General features: G+C 40.4%; 1 protein-coding gene across 1 annotated transcript in view; it reads right to left on the bottom strand.

Annotated features, from left to right (window-relative positions):
• ENOX1 (ecto-NOX disulfide-thiol exchanger 1) overlaps positions 1–7,207 on the bottom strand; it is a 285,256-nt gene extending 278,049 nt beyond the window's left edge. Inside the window, exon 1 of the mRNA XM_037060071.1 lies at positions 7,040–7,207. Within this exon, the coding sequence (XP_036915966.1) occupies positions 7,040–7,097 (58 nt within the window). The 5' untranslated portion in view covers positions 7,098–7,207. The remainder of the gene's footprint in view (positions 1–7,039) is intronic.
• Between the last annotated feature and the right edge of the window lie 8,416 nt (positions 7,208–15,623).

Raw genomic sequence — 15,623 nt, 5'->3', positions numbered from 1 at the left:
CTCACAATGAGGTGGGCGGGGGGGTGGGGGGGTGTTCTTAGATATTTTTTAGGAATGAGAAAAAACACAGCCAATATAAACATTTTTTTTAAGTAGTGGTAGGAGGGGAGATATCTATGTTTGAAATAAAATTCTAATAAATAAAGATCAGCTTTACCACTTAATTAAAATTGGGTGGAGGCATATATGCTGGTCCAAATGTGACATGTACAAGAGAAAAGCTCAGACACGAGAAAGATCTCCTGGGAAATTAAAACGCCTGTCTGGGGGAGTATTGAACAGTGCAGGCCTTAGAGCTTCCACAAGTGGAACTAAAACAAGCAAAGATGAACCAAGTCTGACTGATGCCCAAGCATCTCCCAGACCTCAGATTAGCTAGGTATTAGTGCAGGCAGGTCTCAGCTGTCCATGAAAATTAGAACACATTTTAAAAGCTGCGTTTGAATTTGAAAGGTACTCAACATTTCTAGTATTGTTTACTGGAAAAGGTCAACACTCCAGTGTTTGATTTATGCATGGCAGAACCTCAGTCTAAAAGCACTAGGTTTTTCACATGGCATTTGCTGAGAATGTGTTAAATGCATAGTTCCATAGCCAAGAATATTATTTCCAGTGAATGCATTATTAAAGGACCTCTGCTGTGCCCCACGCCGGGAGATAGGCAGCAGTAACCCTGCAGTCTGAATACAAAGGGACACTGGCTGACTGAGTCCCTCACTATAAACTCTTAACAGCAATAACCCCAAACCCACACTACTCTGCACCTCTCTTCAATTCCCTTTTGACCATTACAGAAATAAGGAAAATGGAAATGTTTAAATAAAACTCACATAAAACTTTAGTTCCAAAAAATATGGAGATTTGTGCCTGGTGTCTTTTTCTATATTTCAGATCTGCATAAGCATTCACATCAGTCCTCAGATTTTCTTGCAAATCAAGAATTTAACATACTGACTTCTTTCAATAAGATTTGAGTTGAAGGACAAATACCATATGATCTCACCTCTAACAGGAAGCTAAACGACAAAGCAAACAAGCAAGCAAAATATAACCAAAGACACTGAAATAGAGAACAGGCTGACAGTGACCGGAGGGGAGAGGGGAGGGAATTTCAGGGGAAATAAGGGAGGGATTTAGAGGAACCTATATAAAGGATACATGGACAACAACTGAGAAGGGTGGAAATGGGAGGGAGGGGGGAGGATAGGGGGTGGGATGGGATGGGAGTAACAGACAGAAAACTGTACTTGAAAAATAATTAAATAAAAAAATTGAAAATAAAAAAATAAATAAAAAAAAATAAAAATAAACAGATTTGAGTTAAAGATCATTAAATGCTCATGCAAGTAATTTTTTATTAACCGAAGCAGAAGTAATACATAATACATACTAATTATATGACAGAGGAGTTTTTCACTTTAGTAAGCCAAGAATATCTGTTGTATAAATTAAAAACCTTAGGAGTAGGTCCAGTGTTTTAAAGACAGTGGAAAAGCAGGAAATGAATGTTGGGTAAATTTTGACTGGAACACAGGAGAGCCTTTCTTTATCGTTCTAGGAAAAATACTTCTCTATAACAGGCAGATTCCAGATAAACTCAGAAATTATCCTTTTTATATAAATATTTTTCACTTGGAAAAATGTGTTCTTTAAATTGATTCCTTAAGTGTATTTTAATACATACATTGACTTACAGACATTAGATTTACATGCAACTTTTGTAGTATACATTCTTTGCATAAAGCAAAGTGAATTGGTGATTAAAATTTCTATTCTGTTAGATGTGGGGAGCAAGTAAATGACCAGTATTCTCATATACATGGTAATATATGCCTGGTTTTATATAATACTTTTCCCTTAAACATAATATAAAAAACTTTGTCTTGAAGAAATTTCAGAAGACTTTGATTTTTAAATTACCTTTTTATTTCATATGCTTTCCAAATCCTCAGAACCCTTATATTAAAAGAGGTGGTGCTGACACAATTTGCTTTAACCCCATAAATGTGCATACAGCTTCCAGTGCACATCCTCCCCAGGCTCTGCGAAGGTGATGCAAGATGAGTCAGGCACCAGCCTCTCTTCCCGCCTTGGAGGAGCCCACTCCTGGGCTGACAGAACAGACACGTATGCAACTGATTGCAATGTACTGGGATTACATTCCAGTGGTATGAATAAAACGCGTGGCAGCACACAATAAAGAGTGAAGGTCCTGTAAGGGGACATGGGAAAAGTGAGGGTAGAGGCCCAGCAGAGATGACATTTGAGCTGGATCTTGAAGGATGAATGAGATCAGATCAGGCAGAGAGGAGTATTCCAACTTGGGGGGAAAAATCAGCCCATGCATGCCAAGTTCTTAAAATTAGACTTTTACAAGTGTCTTAGTTTTAAAAGATTTAAGTTTGCAATGTTTAATATGAAATAAAAATCACAGACTAGATGGTTTCCTTCTCACTAGCTTGCCCTTCTTACCAATCTCCCTAGACATATAGAAAGTACATCTACCAAGATGGAGGGCCCTGAAGTACAATGGCCTGGGAGTGAGGAGTGCTACCACTGAAATGAGAAAAGCTACTGCAGGAATCATCCCTTTTCAGTGTAACCAAAACACAAGCTAAATTAATCTTCTTAAGAAAGAGTTTCTGTTATGAATCAAGTCTGCAGAATCAAACTACAGGGTTTATAAGACTTTTGTTCTGTGCTGGAACCTGTTAGTCAGAAGGATAGGGAGCAAGGAGAAACTAGTCATTTTCTTAAGTAATTTGATCACACTGGTACGGTAAATGGAGATGACGGCTGGCTGCCCCTCTGCCACAGAGGAAAGAGGGAAGGGGAAAGTGAGGATCTGGAGTAGACCTGGAGAGAGAGCAGTTCTGGGAGCCCTTCTTCAGTTGGGTTCTAGGAAAGGCTCTAAGCCTCAAGGATTCTAATGTTCAAATGATGACTGGTAAATGGCTGAGAGACCAAGACAAGGACGTGATTCTGATCAGTTTCCACAGTGCCTAGAAGCTAACTAGAGTTAAAAAACTAAGGAAAACTTAAGTGAGCTAAAATCCAAATATAATACATTGTATTTTGTTTATTCACATTTTTTAAATGAAGTTAATTCATTCACATTGCTGTTTTTTCAAAGATGCATACATGGGTATGTGAAGGTATGTGTGAGCCCCTGCATGTGTGTGTGAGAGAAGGGTTAACGATAAAAATAAGCCAAGTTTGTGAGTTATGTTCATTGTTTAATTTTCTTTGAGCCACCTACATGTAGAGTCAAATTGTAGGAAGAATTATTTAGGAGGGCATGCCATGGAGAGTTAACTCTTTTTTTTATTCCCCATGTAAAAGAAGGCAGCTTCTGAGAGCTAAGCATTTGGCTTCTCAGATCCATGTGGCATGCACACCTTGGGTGCCTGAGATTTGGCCTCAGGCTTCTGGTTCTGGGTCTGCCTCTGAATCAATGTGTGCACATAGGCTGGTCACAGCTTTTTCAGGTAAAACTGAAGAGTTAGGGTTTGGATTAGACACCTTTCCTGGCTATTTTCTTCTCCAACATTCTCTTATTTGTTATGTCCTAAAGTAGTGTTTCCACCCTTCTTAGATTTCACCATGTTATGCCCTAAAGTAATGTTTCCACCCTTCTGGGTTTTATATATTCCCATTTTAGAACCACTATAACAATAACAATGCCCCATCTAGTGTCAAAACAGAGAACACTGGTACAGGAGTGCAGGGTGAGGAATAGTTTTCTGGCCTTTCTCAGATGCAGGGCTCAGTGTGACAGTCCCCATAAACGCTGCCCCGGTGAGCTTTGTTACATCCTACTGACCCATCTTGGTGACACAGGAAGGTTTTTGAGAGGTTGTGTTTTACAGCTTTTATGTGTGATGTACACCACTAGCACAACAGGACTTTTATTAAGGTGGCACAAAATAATCTTTCCTCTTATATTTATTGACAGCTATCACTCACCACAAACATAAAAGAGCTCCAGAGGATGGAAGTCAGCAGGCAGTACGTTCCTCATGGAAGAGCAGAAGAGGTACTGGCTGTCCGTCAGCCAGATTCTGGCATCTGACCTAGGTTTTTTACAGGCATGAACCTGGGAGTTCAGTAGGTTTTTAATCACTTCACTATTCTTTTTTTTTTATCTCTTTCTTTCCAAATGCTCTTACAAGGAAAACACCTCAGAGTGAGTAACAGCCACAGTGTCTTAAAACTTCCCAGGTTCCATACTTCTTCTTACTTAATGGCATTCATGGGAAAGAAACCAAGGGAGGAAACAAGCATAAATCCTGGGACAATATATGTGTCATTTAAACAAATGATGTGTTTTACTCCTCCATGCTTATTTTTTCTCCATTAAGTGCCAAGACAATTTACTTTATTTTATATTGTCATGTGAAAATCACTTCATTTAGGAACCTCCCTCCTCTGTTCCCAGAACCCAGGTCAGTTCAGTGGAATACTTGCGGAGTCTTACTGCATGCCAGACATCACCTTTCTGGGCTGAGAGGACATAATGAGCCCACACTCAGAATTCTCCAGCATGCTGCCAGTCCTGCCCAGAGGACTGTAACCTAGATTACTAGGAGCACATTTTACTTCTTATGACCAAGCTGTCAGTGGCAGAGATTTCTCTCATTATCCTTAAGCCCGATTCTTTTGATGGTTGAGCCCATCTCAGCAGCTGCCTATCTTTCAGAATGCTCCAATGTTCACTGGGCTGCAGGCTCTAACTGCTCAGCGGATTGTTAATCTGCGTTGATTTCTTCTAACCTGCTCCCTGTCTGTGACCCTCATCTAGATTGCCTTCTGCCCTACCTTCTAGGCAATTACTTGGAATTCTACCATTTACTAGTCCAATGCAACTTCTGCTCCACTCTAAACCTTGACTTGCCAGTTTAATTTGCTTCTACTGTGATCCACATGCCAAAATCAGCTTGATTCCAGTTATCCCAAATAGTCCCTAACTCCCTCATCGCACAGTCCTATGTGGTCTTTGCTCAGTTCCACTGATTCAATCCAGGTCTGGCAGCTGTGGTATTCTCTAATACAACTATTACCTGATAACCAGCAACCGAGGTAGCTCAAATACCAAATTTGCCCCAGAAGGCCACCAGAACCTAGTGGTCTCTAAAAATACTAAAGAAAGAAAACATCTAGAATATTTATTGAACATCTAGAATACTTCCTTGAACATGATGGGGCCTCGAACTTTTTGGCAAATTATATAAAGACAGCTTTTAAATAACAAATTGCCAAATTTCAGAGTTATGACAGAAAATTGTAAACTTCAGGATAGAGAATGATTTGGGTTTATATATTTACATCTAGGGCCACAGAGAGTGCCTGCAATAAAGTAGGGCTGATGAAGATTTACTGAATTAAAGTGACTTTGTTAAGAAAAGTATGTCAAAGGCACTTTTGGAGGATACCTACTTTCCCAGGAGCTTAGACGTGGCCAGGAAACTTAAAGTGCCCTGACAGAACTTCCGGATCAGTGAGCCTCCAGGTCCACATGCCACTGGCAGCAGTAGCGTGGGGAATCTACTCCACAGGCCCGACAACACAAGAGGAATGAGGACTCCGCAGGACAGCCTGTGACCTACTGCACATTCCGTCCTGCTGGGATCTTCCATGCCTTCAGGTCTGACCTAGGTTGTGGAAGACCCTTCTGATCAGCTACTTACTTCATAAACCAAAATGGGAATCTGGGTTTGGCCAAGCATTTCAGTTGTCTGAAATACATATGAACGTGAAACAGACTGCTATAGGCCCTCTGTTAGAGCCCAGCACAGCTGCCAGAACAGGTGGATGGTAATGGGCTAAGAATGCAATGCTCCTAGTGAATAGTGTAAGGCTAGTGATTTAGAGAATTTAAATTTTTTTTTACTTCAAGCAATCCAGAAATGTGTAAAACACTATACTTAGGCTGATCAGTGGAACATGATTTTCAAAGTATATTAACATTCATTCACATTAAATATAAAGTATCCATTTTTTAAATGCTCACAGCAATCCATGCTTATAATTGAGCACAAAAGCATGAACAGATATAGAAGTGTTTAGTCCTAGCTGTGGTTCCCAACAGTCATCTTCAGGGATAAATTTCCACAGTGATGTTGTAATTAAGGCAGTAGTATTTATTGAAAGGTAAACCATAATTGTATAGCCACTTGAAACATCATTGAACAAAAGTAATTTATACTACAGCTGGTGCACTGCATTTCAGCCCTGCTTTGATTTTATCAGCATTTGCCAATCAATCAACTTGCACCTTGTAAAACATGTTCACTTATTCATAGAAACAAGCAATTGCTTGCAGACTTTGAAGGAAAGGTCGTTTAATAATTTGCTAATTGTGCAAAGATCGACTTAAATATTTTAAAAAGGTAAACACACATTGAGTATAAATCAAGCTGTGTTTTAGATTAACCTTGCTAACTTAAATATGGTCAATGGTTTCACCTTTTGTTTTTTAGACTAAATAGCAGACGAAGTTGACAAAAAGAAATTAGTCTAGCTTCAGGTTTTCAAAATTTATTTTAAGAAACTTTCAGGTGTCACCTTTGCCATTTCAATATGTTGCTAGCCTTAAGGCCATTGTTATAAACAAATTGACCATGCTTTCTTGGTAGAAAAGTGAAAGAGGAAAGACACAAAGCAAAAGAAACAGGAATTTGAGAAGTACAAAGGATCCAGCAATGGCAATGTTCTGTTTCTTTCTTTTTCCCTCCCTCCCTCCCTCCCTCCTTCTCTCTCTCTTTCTCTTTCTCTCTCTCTCTCTCCTTCTCCTTCTTCTCTTTTACCTCAGCTAATCCTTCATTGCCCAAGAGGAGCTGTCAGCTCTCTAGTTTGGCCTGCTGGCACATTTTAAATTTAATAAATGAGAAAGAAGCTGAGTCTAGCTCTCTCTTCCAGCAAACTCACTAACTCTTCTGGCAACCAAGAAATCACTTGAACTTACTGCCGTAGCAACACCACCACCAACCACTCTGCAGTCATTGAAAGGACTCCACCAAGTTTAAAATAGGCAACATACCTCGGAAAGTAATTTCTACCCTGGGGTCTGCAGGGCTGAACCGAGAAATCCGCACCATCTTAGAAGTGTAAGTAAAACTTAAAAGGAGCTGGCATGCCTTGAGGTGTTTGTAATAAGAATTTTGCAGGGAGTTTACAGAGACAATGCATACTGAATGGAAATGGGTCTTGCTAGACCCAGTCTTGGCAAACTGCTTTGCAGCAGAGCTCCTTTTATAAGAGTTATGAGGCCCAGGTTGCTCTCTGCCTGCTCAAACTGGTTTATCAGTCCATTCCATTCCATTCTGATCTCTCCCTTCTAAGTAAGTCATTATTATAGGCGCATTTCCCTAAACAGATGCAAACACTCTTTTCCTGTATGAGACTCCCTTGGGCAAATTAAGTTTCTTGGAAAAAGGTCAAGGAGCAATGAAAAAAACAAATCTACTGAGAAACAAACACGTGGTTTCAGGGGACGCTGTTAATCATGCAGGCGGCAAGTCAAATTTTAGACACTGCTCGGCTGTGTATTGAATCTGATAGGGCCAATTATTGGGAGCAAAATCATGATATCTGCAGCCAAAGTTTCTTTTTGTGGTCATAACAAATAGGTTATTTATTTTTACCAGCTTTAATTAGGTATAATTGACAAATAAAATTGTATCAATTTAACATGTATGCATGATGTGCTATACATATATAGTGAAATGATTACCACAATAAAGTTAGTTAACACATACATCACTTCAAATAGTTACCTTTGAGCATGTGTGCATGTGATGAAGAGGGTTTATTTTATTTTATTTTTTATTTTTTTATTTAATTCTTGTTCAAGTACAGTTTTCTGTCTTATATTCCCTGCCCTGCGCCGCCCCCAGTGCTCCCCACCTCCCTCCCATTTCCGCCCCCCACCTTAGTTATTGTCCATCTATTTTTTATGGAAACAAATCTGATAGTCAATGGAAAATTCCCTTGTCTAATATTTCTAAAAGCTACTAATCAAATTTTAATTTCTTAATGAAATTGTAGTAAAACTTTTATATGGGAAATATTACTATAAAATTGCTATCTTCTGTTCTCATCATTTTATCTAAGAAATGTGGAATATTTCTGAAATAGATTCTCCTTATTTTATTTTTTTTCCTTTGACTCACAGGGAGAAAAGTCCCTCTTGTGTTCTTTTATCATTTGCTTGTTTTTATTAACCTCAGCCTCAGTTGGCTCACTTCAGTGTATCGAAACATCAGAACAGAAGAGACGGAGGTAATGTGACGCTGGGGAGGGAAGCTGCTTGGTGACATCATAGCTGCTTCCTGGCAGGAGTTATTTCTACCTAAAGCATACATAAGGTATTAAGAAGCCACAGGGAAAAATGAATGGATATGGATGGCAGGTTCATCTGTTTGCATCTCTCAGAACACTGTAAATAAGTTTGTGTGTTTCCATTCAAATGGTTCCATTATCTTGGAGGTCTTAATCATTTCTAATAGCACTTTCTGAAGTCTTCAGAGCTTGTGCTTAAGGAGCATTATTGGTATTCAAAGTAGTCATACTACATTAAGCAGATTTACAGCCTTATTCATGGTTATCCTTGATCATCTTTATTTAAAAGTAAGTTTAGGCTGATGAGGTGGCTTAAGCATCCTCCTACGTTTCAGCCTGTTAGTCATGCCACACCAGAACATCTGGCTCTGCTGGGAACCCTCAATCTTCTTCAAATGAAAGTGAAGTTGGCAAGTTAAAGGCAGAGGGGGAGCAGGTGGCATTGAATTAGGAAAAAAGTTTAAAAGGACAGCCTTGTTTTAATATGTAACTGGGATTTAGTTGTGTTCAGGTATGGTGAGGACAACAGATTAAGAGACATGCTTGCCACTGAAAAGATAGTTTGCTACTTACAGTTCCCAAGAGGAGGAAGCATGAAATACCATGCTGAGCCCCACAGGACCACATGGGGAGGCGTCAGTGTAGATCAGAAGCAGAGGAAGTGAGGGGAAAATTTACTGTGGCTTCCACAGGAAAGGCAAAGCAAGACAGGGCAAGATGGTGTGAGACTGGATAGTATAAATAATTTCAGTGGTGTAGGTGGTACAGGGGGTTTCCAGTGATCTGATAACTGGCCCTCCAGTGTTTCAGGGAAGGAGGATAGAGTTCTGGGCTTCAGAAGTCTGGTAAAGGAGGCTGGTGGGTACAAGCACTCAGGACTGAATGATCTACATATGAAAGGGGTGCTCCCAGACAAGCTGTTTGCTATCTCTAGGAATTAGGGTGCCCTGGGAAGGTCAGTGCCTCCACTTAGGGTCTGCAAGGCCCTAAGATGTCAAAGCATCATAAAATACAGAAAATAAACACATGCTTAATATACACCTGCCTGAAACACTGCTATAAAAATCATAAAAACAGAGCTGCTCAGACTTAACAGTGCATAAGAATCACCTGGGTATTTTGTTAAAGTACAGACTCTGATTCATTAGATCACATGAGCGTTGAGACTCTGCATTTCTAATAAGCTCCTTGGACCACACTTGGAGTACGTACAGCCACAAATGCATCACTAAAAGTCTTCTATCTTCTGTGGGGAAAAGGGAACCCTTTCTTGAATCAGATACTGCTAGACACTGAATATACACTTTTCATATCGTTTTGCTTGGTAATACCCTTTGTTCATAGGAAAAATTATCCTATGAGCAAGGTAAGGTAACTGAAAGGTGACTGGAATTCAGGGTGGCCAAGTAACCTCCCTGGGATTTACCTAAAAGTTATAAGATATAAATATATCTGACCTACTCCTTCCTGCCCAGCATAACTACAGATGATACCACTGTCACAAAAAAGTCTTTGTTAGTAAAGGCTTCCTAAAATATAAAGTGCATGGACTTGAAATGTGGCCCAGCTACAACTTGACTTCTAGCAAGAAGAGAGATTGTGAATGATACTTATTATCTCTGAATCAAAAATAAATGATGTTTTCTAAATTTTATATTTCATTATCGCCATTTGAGAAACACTTCAGTGATACATGTACATAGCGAGATACAGGCACTGAAAGTTAGTCTTCCACCCATATACTCCTAGTTCTACTGCTCAGAGGTAACTGCTGTTGGGTTTGGTAGCTTTCGAGAACTGTTCTACGCAAGAAAACTTAAAATTTTTAAAAAATATTTAGATTTATTTAATTATTGTTCAAGTACAGTTTTCTGTCTTATATTCCCAACCCTACCCACCCCCTCCAGTGCTCCCCACCTCCCTCCCATTCCCCGCCCCCCCACCTTAGTTATTGTCCATGTGTCCTTTATACTTGTTCCTGTGAATCCTTCCCCTTTTCCCCTGAAATTCTCTCCTCTCTCCCCTCTGGTCACTGTCAGCCTGTTCTGTATTTCAGTGTCTTTGGTCATATTTCACTTGCTTGTTTGTTTTGTTGTTTAGCTTCCTGTTAAAGGTGAGATCATATGGTATTTGTCTTTCACCGCCTGGCTTATTTCACTCACCATAATGCTTTCCAGTTCCATCCATTATGTTGCAAAGGGCAGTAGCTCCTTCTTTCTTTGTGCTGCATAGAATTTTTACTTTATTTACTTATCTTCAGAGGGGAAGGGAAGGAGGGAGGGAGAGAAATATCAATATATGGTTGCCTCTCTTGTGTCCCCTGCTGGGAACTGGCCTGCAATCCAGGCATGTGCCCTGACTGGGAATCGAACCGCAATCGTCTGGTTCACAGGCCCGCACTCAATCCACTGAGCTACACCAGCCAGGGCAAAATAAACTTTTTTAAACAAATTCATTCACCCAGTCATTCTAAGGCAGTGGGAGGTAAAATAGTAAGTGAAATGCACAAAATTCCTTGCACACTTTACATACCAGTAGGAGAGAGAGATCATAAACAAATGAGTAAAATATATATTATATCAAATAGAAATACATGCTAATGGAGAAAAAGCCAGGAACAAGAGGAGGTGGAATTTGCAATTACAAATACAGCGGTTAAGTGAAGTCTCACTGAAAAGATGGTATTTGAATCACATAAAGGAGGTAACCCTATTCCACAGTAGTCTTTCCTTTTTAGCAATTATGTTAAGGTACTGACCAGATCAGAACTTGTAGATCCTACTTTATTCTTTTTAAAGGCTCCACAGCACTCCACTGTTTGCATACACCACATTGATGGGCATTTTGTTATTTGTATCAATGGAATGTTTTAGATAATACTGGTATGATTTGTTAGGTTGAGAAGTTGGGGATGCAAGCCTAAGCTGTAGCTCTCTAACTAGGTGACCATGTCATGCCACTGAGTATTTATCAACTTCCTTTCTTTATGTTAATAGTCTGGCCTCATGATGTTTTGCCTTTTCCTGCCACATCTTAAGCTGTTACTATCCATCAAGTGCAAGGGCATGTTCAGGACCTTCTTTACCTGGAGGCCAAGGCGATGTCCTGCTTGCAACACTTTGCTCAGTGTCAGGCTACTTGTAAACTCTAAAGAGTCAAATAAAAACTTCAACCCTCCAGGTGACAAGTTTTCCACATTCCTCACAAAGGCAGTATAAGAAAAATTTTAGGGAATAGTTTGCCCTCTGGGCTCTGAGCATGATCTTTCCCCTTAGGAAAAAGGATATAAGCTGCCTTAAAACAAAGACACACAAAAAATCCTCACTTTCTGGTCCCATTTATTTACATGAATATAGATGTTTAGCACTGGGCCAAATGACTGACCAGATTTCACTTTTAATAAAAGATTAATTTATTCATTTAATTATTATCTGAGGCAATGTGTGGAATATGTCAGCATTCTGCCAGGCTCTATAGGAGGAACAAATATTATTGCAATAGGGTTCCTGCCCATGTCACCTTCTAGGATTTTAACAAAGAAAAAGTTCAAAATCAACTGTGATTTAAGGCTGGGCATGGAAAGTGGTATAGGACAGTACAACAGACATTAAAAGAAAGGGGAGAATGCTAGGATCCATCTGAGTTGAGATAATGTATAGGTAGGGATGGAGGTAGAACAAGAGGACTTTGAGAGGGCATGAGAGTGTAAATGTGAGTGGGAGAGAGAGTGTACGTATATATGTGTGAATATGGAAACAATAAGTGCACTGTAAGCAAAGGCTCAGGTGAGGGAAAACAGGCACTGTAAAGGGAACGTGAAGTGGCCCAGCAGGGCTTAGACACAGAATGTGGGGAGCACTGGTAGGTGACAGGAGATGCTGTCTGGAATGAGAATGGCAGAGGGTCCTGCAGCCCCTTCTTTGTTACCAGGTAAGGGATACACAGATGAGTTCTGAAAGATATGGAGAAAAGCACCATCAACTTCTTCCTCTGGTTTTGGTTTTGCTTTTTTTGCAGAAGTATTTGTGTACTTTGTTTTATAACCTCTATTTCTAAGTTCAGTGATTTTTTAAAATGACTTAATACTTATCCAAGTAATACATGCCTATATGTTAAAAAAGCAAATAACATTGTACAAGCTCTAAGCTGAAACAGAAAACCCCTACCCCACATGACCCTACCCATTGCCTTCTACTCCTCAGAGGAAACCACTGTGTTGTTATTTGCTTCTATAATGAAAGATATTTATTGGCCAGAATGAGTAGTGTCCTATATTGGTACAATTTTTTCTCAATTTGATTAATCTAGGGGCTTGCTCAGGGCAGGAAGACTAACCAGCATTTCTAACCTACCCCTCCCCTGCAAGGAGGTTGAGTACTGTCATGGCAGAGGAAATCCCTTTTAATTTTTATTATGATATTTGATTCCATATATTTAAGTAATGTGTACATAGTGATATTTCTTAAGTTTTCATTTTCAGAGATTATGTAATGTCTTACTACTATGCAAAATGAGAAAAATGTAACACTCTTATCTGATCACCACCTCCCAACAAACTTTCTTCCCCCATGTTTTCAGAAGATTAAATAGCAATATGAGGGTAAACTAATATTCTACGTTTATTAGTGAGACAATGTAATATTGTTACTGTTGGGCAATGTAGTTGAAGAATATACTTCCTATCTTGTTCAATATTTTTCCCTCATGTTGTCTTTTATTTCTTCTTTTCATATATTAATCTATTACACACTGTTCCTGAACTATTTAGAGAAACTACAAAAGCCCTATTAAAACAACTGCTTATGTAATTAACCCACTGGTCAATCTGTCACACCTACTTTTACCCTCTAGGAGCCTCCCATTCAGTCCCTCTGGTCTGTCAGTTTCCCAGGCCAGCTGCCCACCTGTTGTCCTGGGGCTTCTTTTTAACATCATCTTGCGAAATCCCTGTGCCTCTCGCCTGTGTTGTGTCCCCCGTTTCTTGGATCCCATGGTTTCCTCTTTCTTGGTTTACAGCCTCATTTTTGTAGAGCACATTCTCTAGAAGCTTCCTGAGGAAAGGTACATGGGAAGTAAATTTGTTGAGACTTTCTTTGTGCGTCTTAATGTCTTAATTCTACTGTTACACATGCTTGATAGTTAATCTTGTTATTGAATTCCAAGTAAAAAAGTCATTTTCCTCAGAATGTTAAAGGCTGTACTTCATTGGCTTCCAGTTGCCAGTGATGCAGTTGCCAAGCCTGATGCCATGGGGATTCCTGATTGTTTAAATGTGACATGCTTTATTTCTCTGGAAGGTTTTGAAATCTTTTTAATCCATGGTGTTCTGAGTTCTCATAGTAAAGAATCTTAATGATCATCTTAAAAAAATCTTTTATTCTGGGCATTTTCTCTTCCCTTTAAACCTGTAAATTCCTGTAATTCAATTAAAATTTTTTTCTTGTATTATTGTTTAATACTTATCTTCCCACCACTTTCTACTGTTTTCTATTTCTGGAAATCTTATAGTAAAACACTGAAACTAATGAACTGACAAAGTACATTTTTTCACTTCTTTTTCCTCAACCCTTTCCTCCCCCATTGTGTGTATCTTAGCCTGTTAATCTACTTTCTAGAATGTTTGCTTGACTTTATCTTCTTAATATGTTTTTTTTACAGTTTAATTTACAAGACCTTGTTTTTACTTTTTCATTATTCCTTTTCTATAGACCACCCTCTTTATATCATGTATATAATACTATCTCTCATCATATTATAGATTTTTGACAAAGAATTATCATAAGTGAAATGACAATGGTTAAAGACAAAAAGAGAATCTTAAAAGTAGCAAGAGAAAGACAATGACCTACAACTGAGCTCTCATAAGACTGTCAGCTGACTACTCAAGAGAAACTTTTCAGGCCAAAAGAGATGGGCACAAAATATTTAAAATGATGAAAAGCAATAAACTAAAAGCAACACTATTCTACCCATCAAGGGTATGATTTAAAATCGAAGGAGGATCCTGGCTGATGTGGCTCAGTGGATTGAGCACCGGCGTGTGAACCAAAGTGTTGCTGGTTTGATTCCGAGTCAGGACCCACACCTGGGTTGTGAGCCAGGTCCCCAGTAGGGGGCGCTCGAGAGGCAACTACACATTGATGTTTCTCTCCCTCTCTTTCTCCTTCCCTTCCCTTCTGTCTAAAAATAAATAAGTATTCCATCTGTGCCCAGCGTTGGGGTGTCTGCCACAGAGGACTCATCGGGAGCCCAGCACCCCTGAGTAAAGTCAAGGGTGGTGGTGGTGGGACCAGGAGCCCTCTGCCGGAGCATAAAGACCTCGGAGCTGCCGCTGCCACAACGGTCGGGGCCCAGAGACTTCCGTCTGTGCCCAGAAACAGGGGCGTCTGCCACAGAGGACTCATCGGGGGCCCAGCACCTGTGAGTAAAGACAAAAGTGGCAGCAGCAGGGCCGGCTTCCCTCAGCCAGCCCCTAATGCTTCGGAGCTGCCGCTGCCCCGAGTTAGGGGTGTAGAGGCTTCCGTCTGCAGCCAGTGCCACAGAGGACTCATCAGGAGCCCGGCACCCAGTGGAGCCTAGGGCCAGCTGCAGGGTCCTTGGAAGAGAGCTGGCTCCCTCCCTCCCCATCTAGGCCGGGCTGGGTGGCAGAGACCTGTCTGCCTAGGATTGCAGGGAGGGTGGCAAGGACAGGGGGCCGTGTGCAGTTGCGATCTCTGTGGTCACCAGCCCACCAGCCCGCCATGCACCCCAGGAAATTTGAGAGGAGCATTGTCCTAACCAGTCAGGTTGGGGATTGGGCTAGGCTGAGAGGCAGGCTTTCTGGAGAAGATTTTACTGGAAATTGGACTGAGGTGTTCTCCTGTGAAGGCAGCTTGACTTGCTTCTCACCCAGCCACAGGACTGGGAAAGACCAGTACCAGATCCCGTGGGACCCAGGCAGCCTGTCGGGTGGGTGAGCACCCGCACCCCAGTCTGGTAGCCTGGCAGACAAGCAGGAGTGCGCCTGGGCCTACAACCCAGCCCACAGAGGGGTCCTGCCGAAACCAGAAAAACTGGATTGGACAGTTTGAAACCAACAAGTGAGGGGTTTTTTTCTTTAACCTTTTTTTTACGTTTTTTTTTTTTTTTAGTAATCATATTTTTTAAATTTTATTGTTGCTGTACCTTTAAGTACTTTGTTCCTCTCCTTTCTTTTTTCCTGTTTTAGTCCTTCTTCCTTTCATTCCAAACTTATTGTTTTTTCCTCCCTTCTCCTGCCTTTTTTTGGTGTGTTTGTTTGTTTG

This window comes from Sturnira hondurensis, unplaced genomic scaffold (genome assembly GCF_014824575.4).
Source record: "Sturnira hondurensis isolate 20B ecotype Veracruz unplaced genomic scaffold, ASM1482457v3 Scaffold0001074, whole genome shotgun sequence".
Lineage (NCBI taxonomy): Eukaryota > Metazoa > Chordata > Mammalia > Chiroptera > Phyllostomidae > Sturnira > Sturnira hondurensis.
The sequence above is the reverse complement of the archived record's forward strand: the minus strand, read 5'-3'. Positions and strand labels throughout refer to the sequence as shown.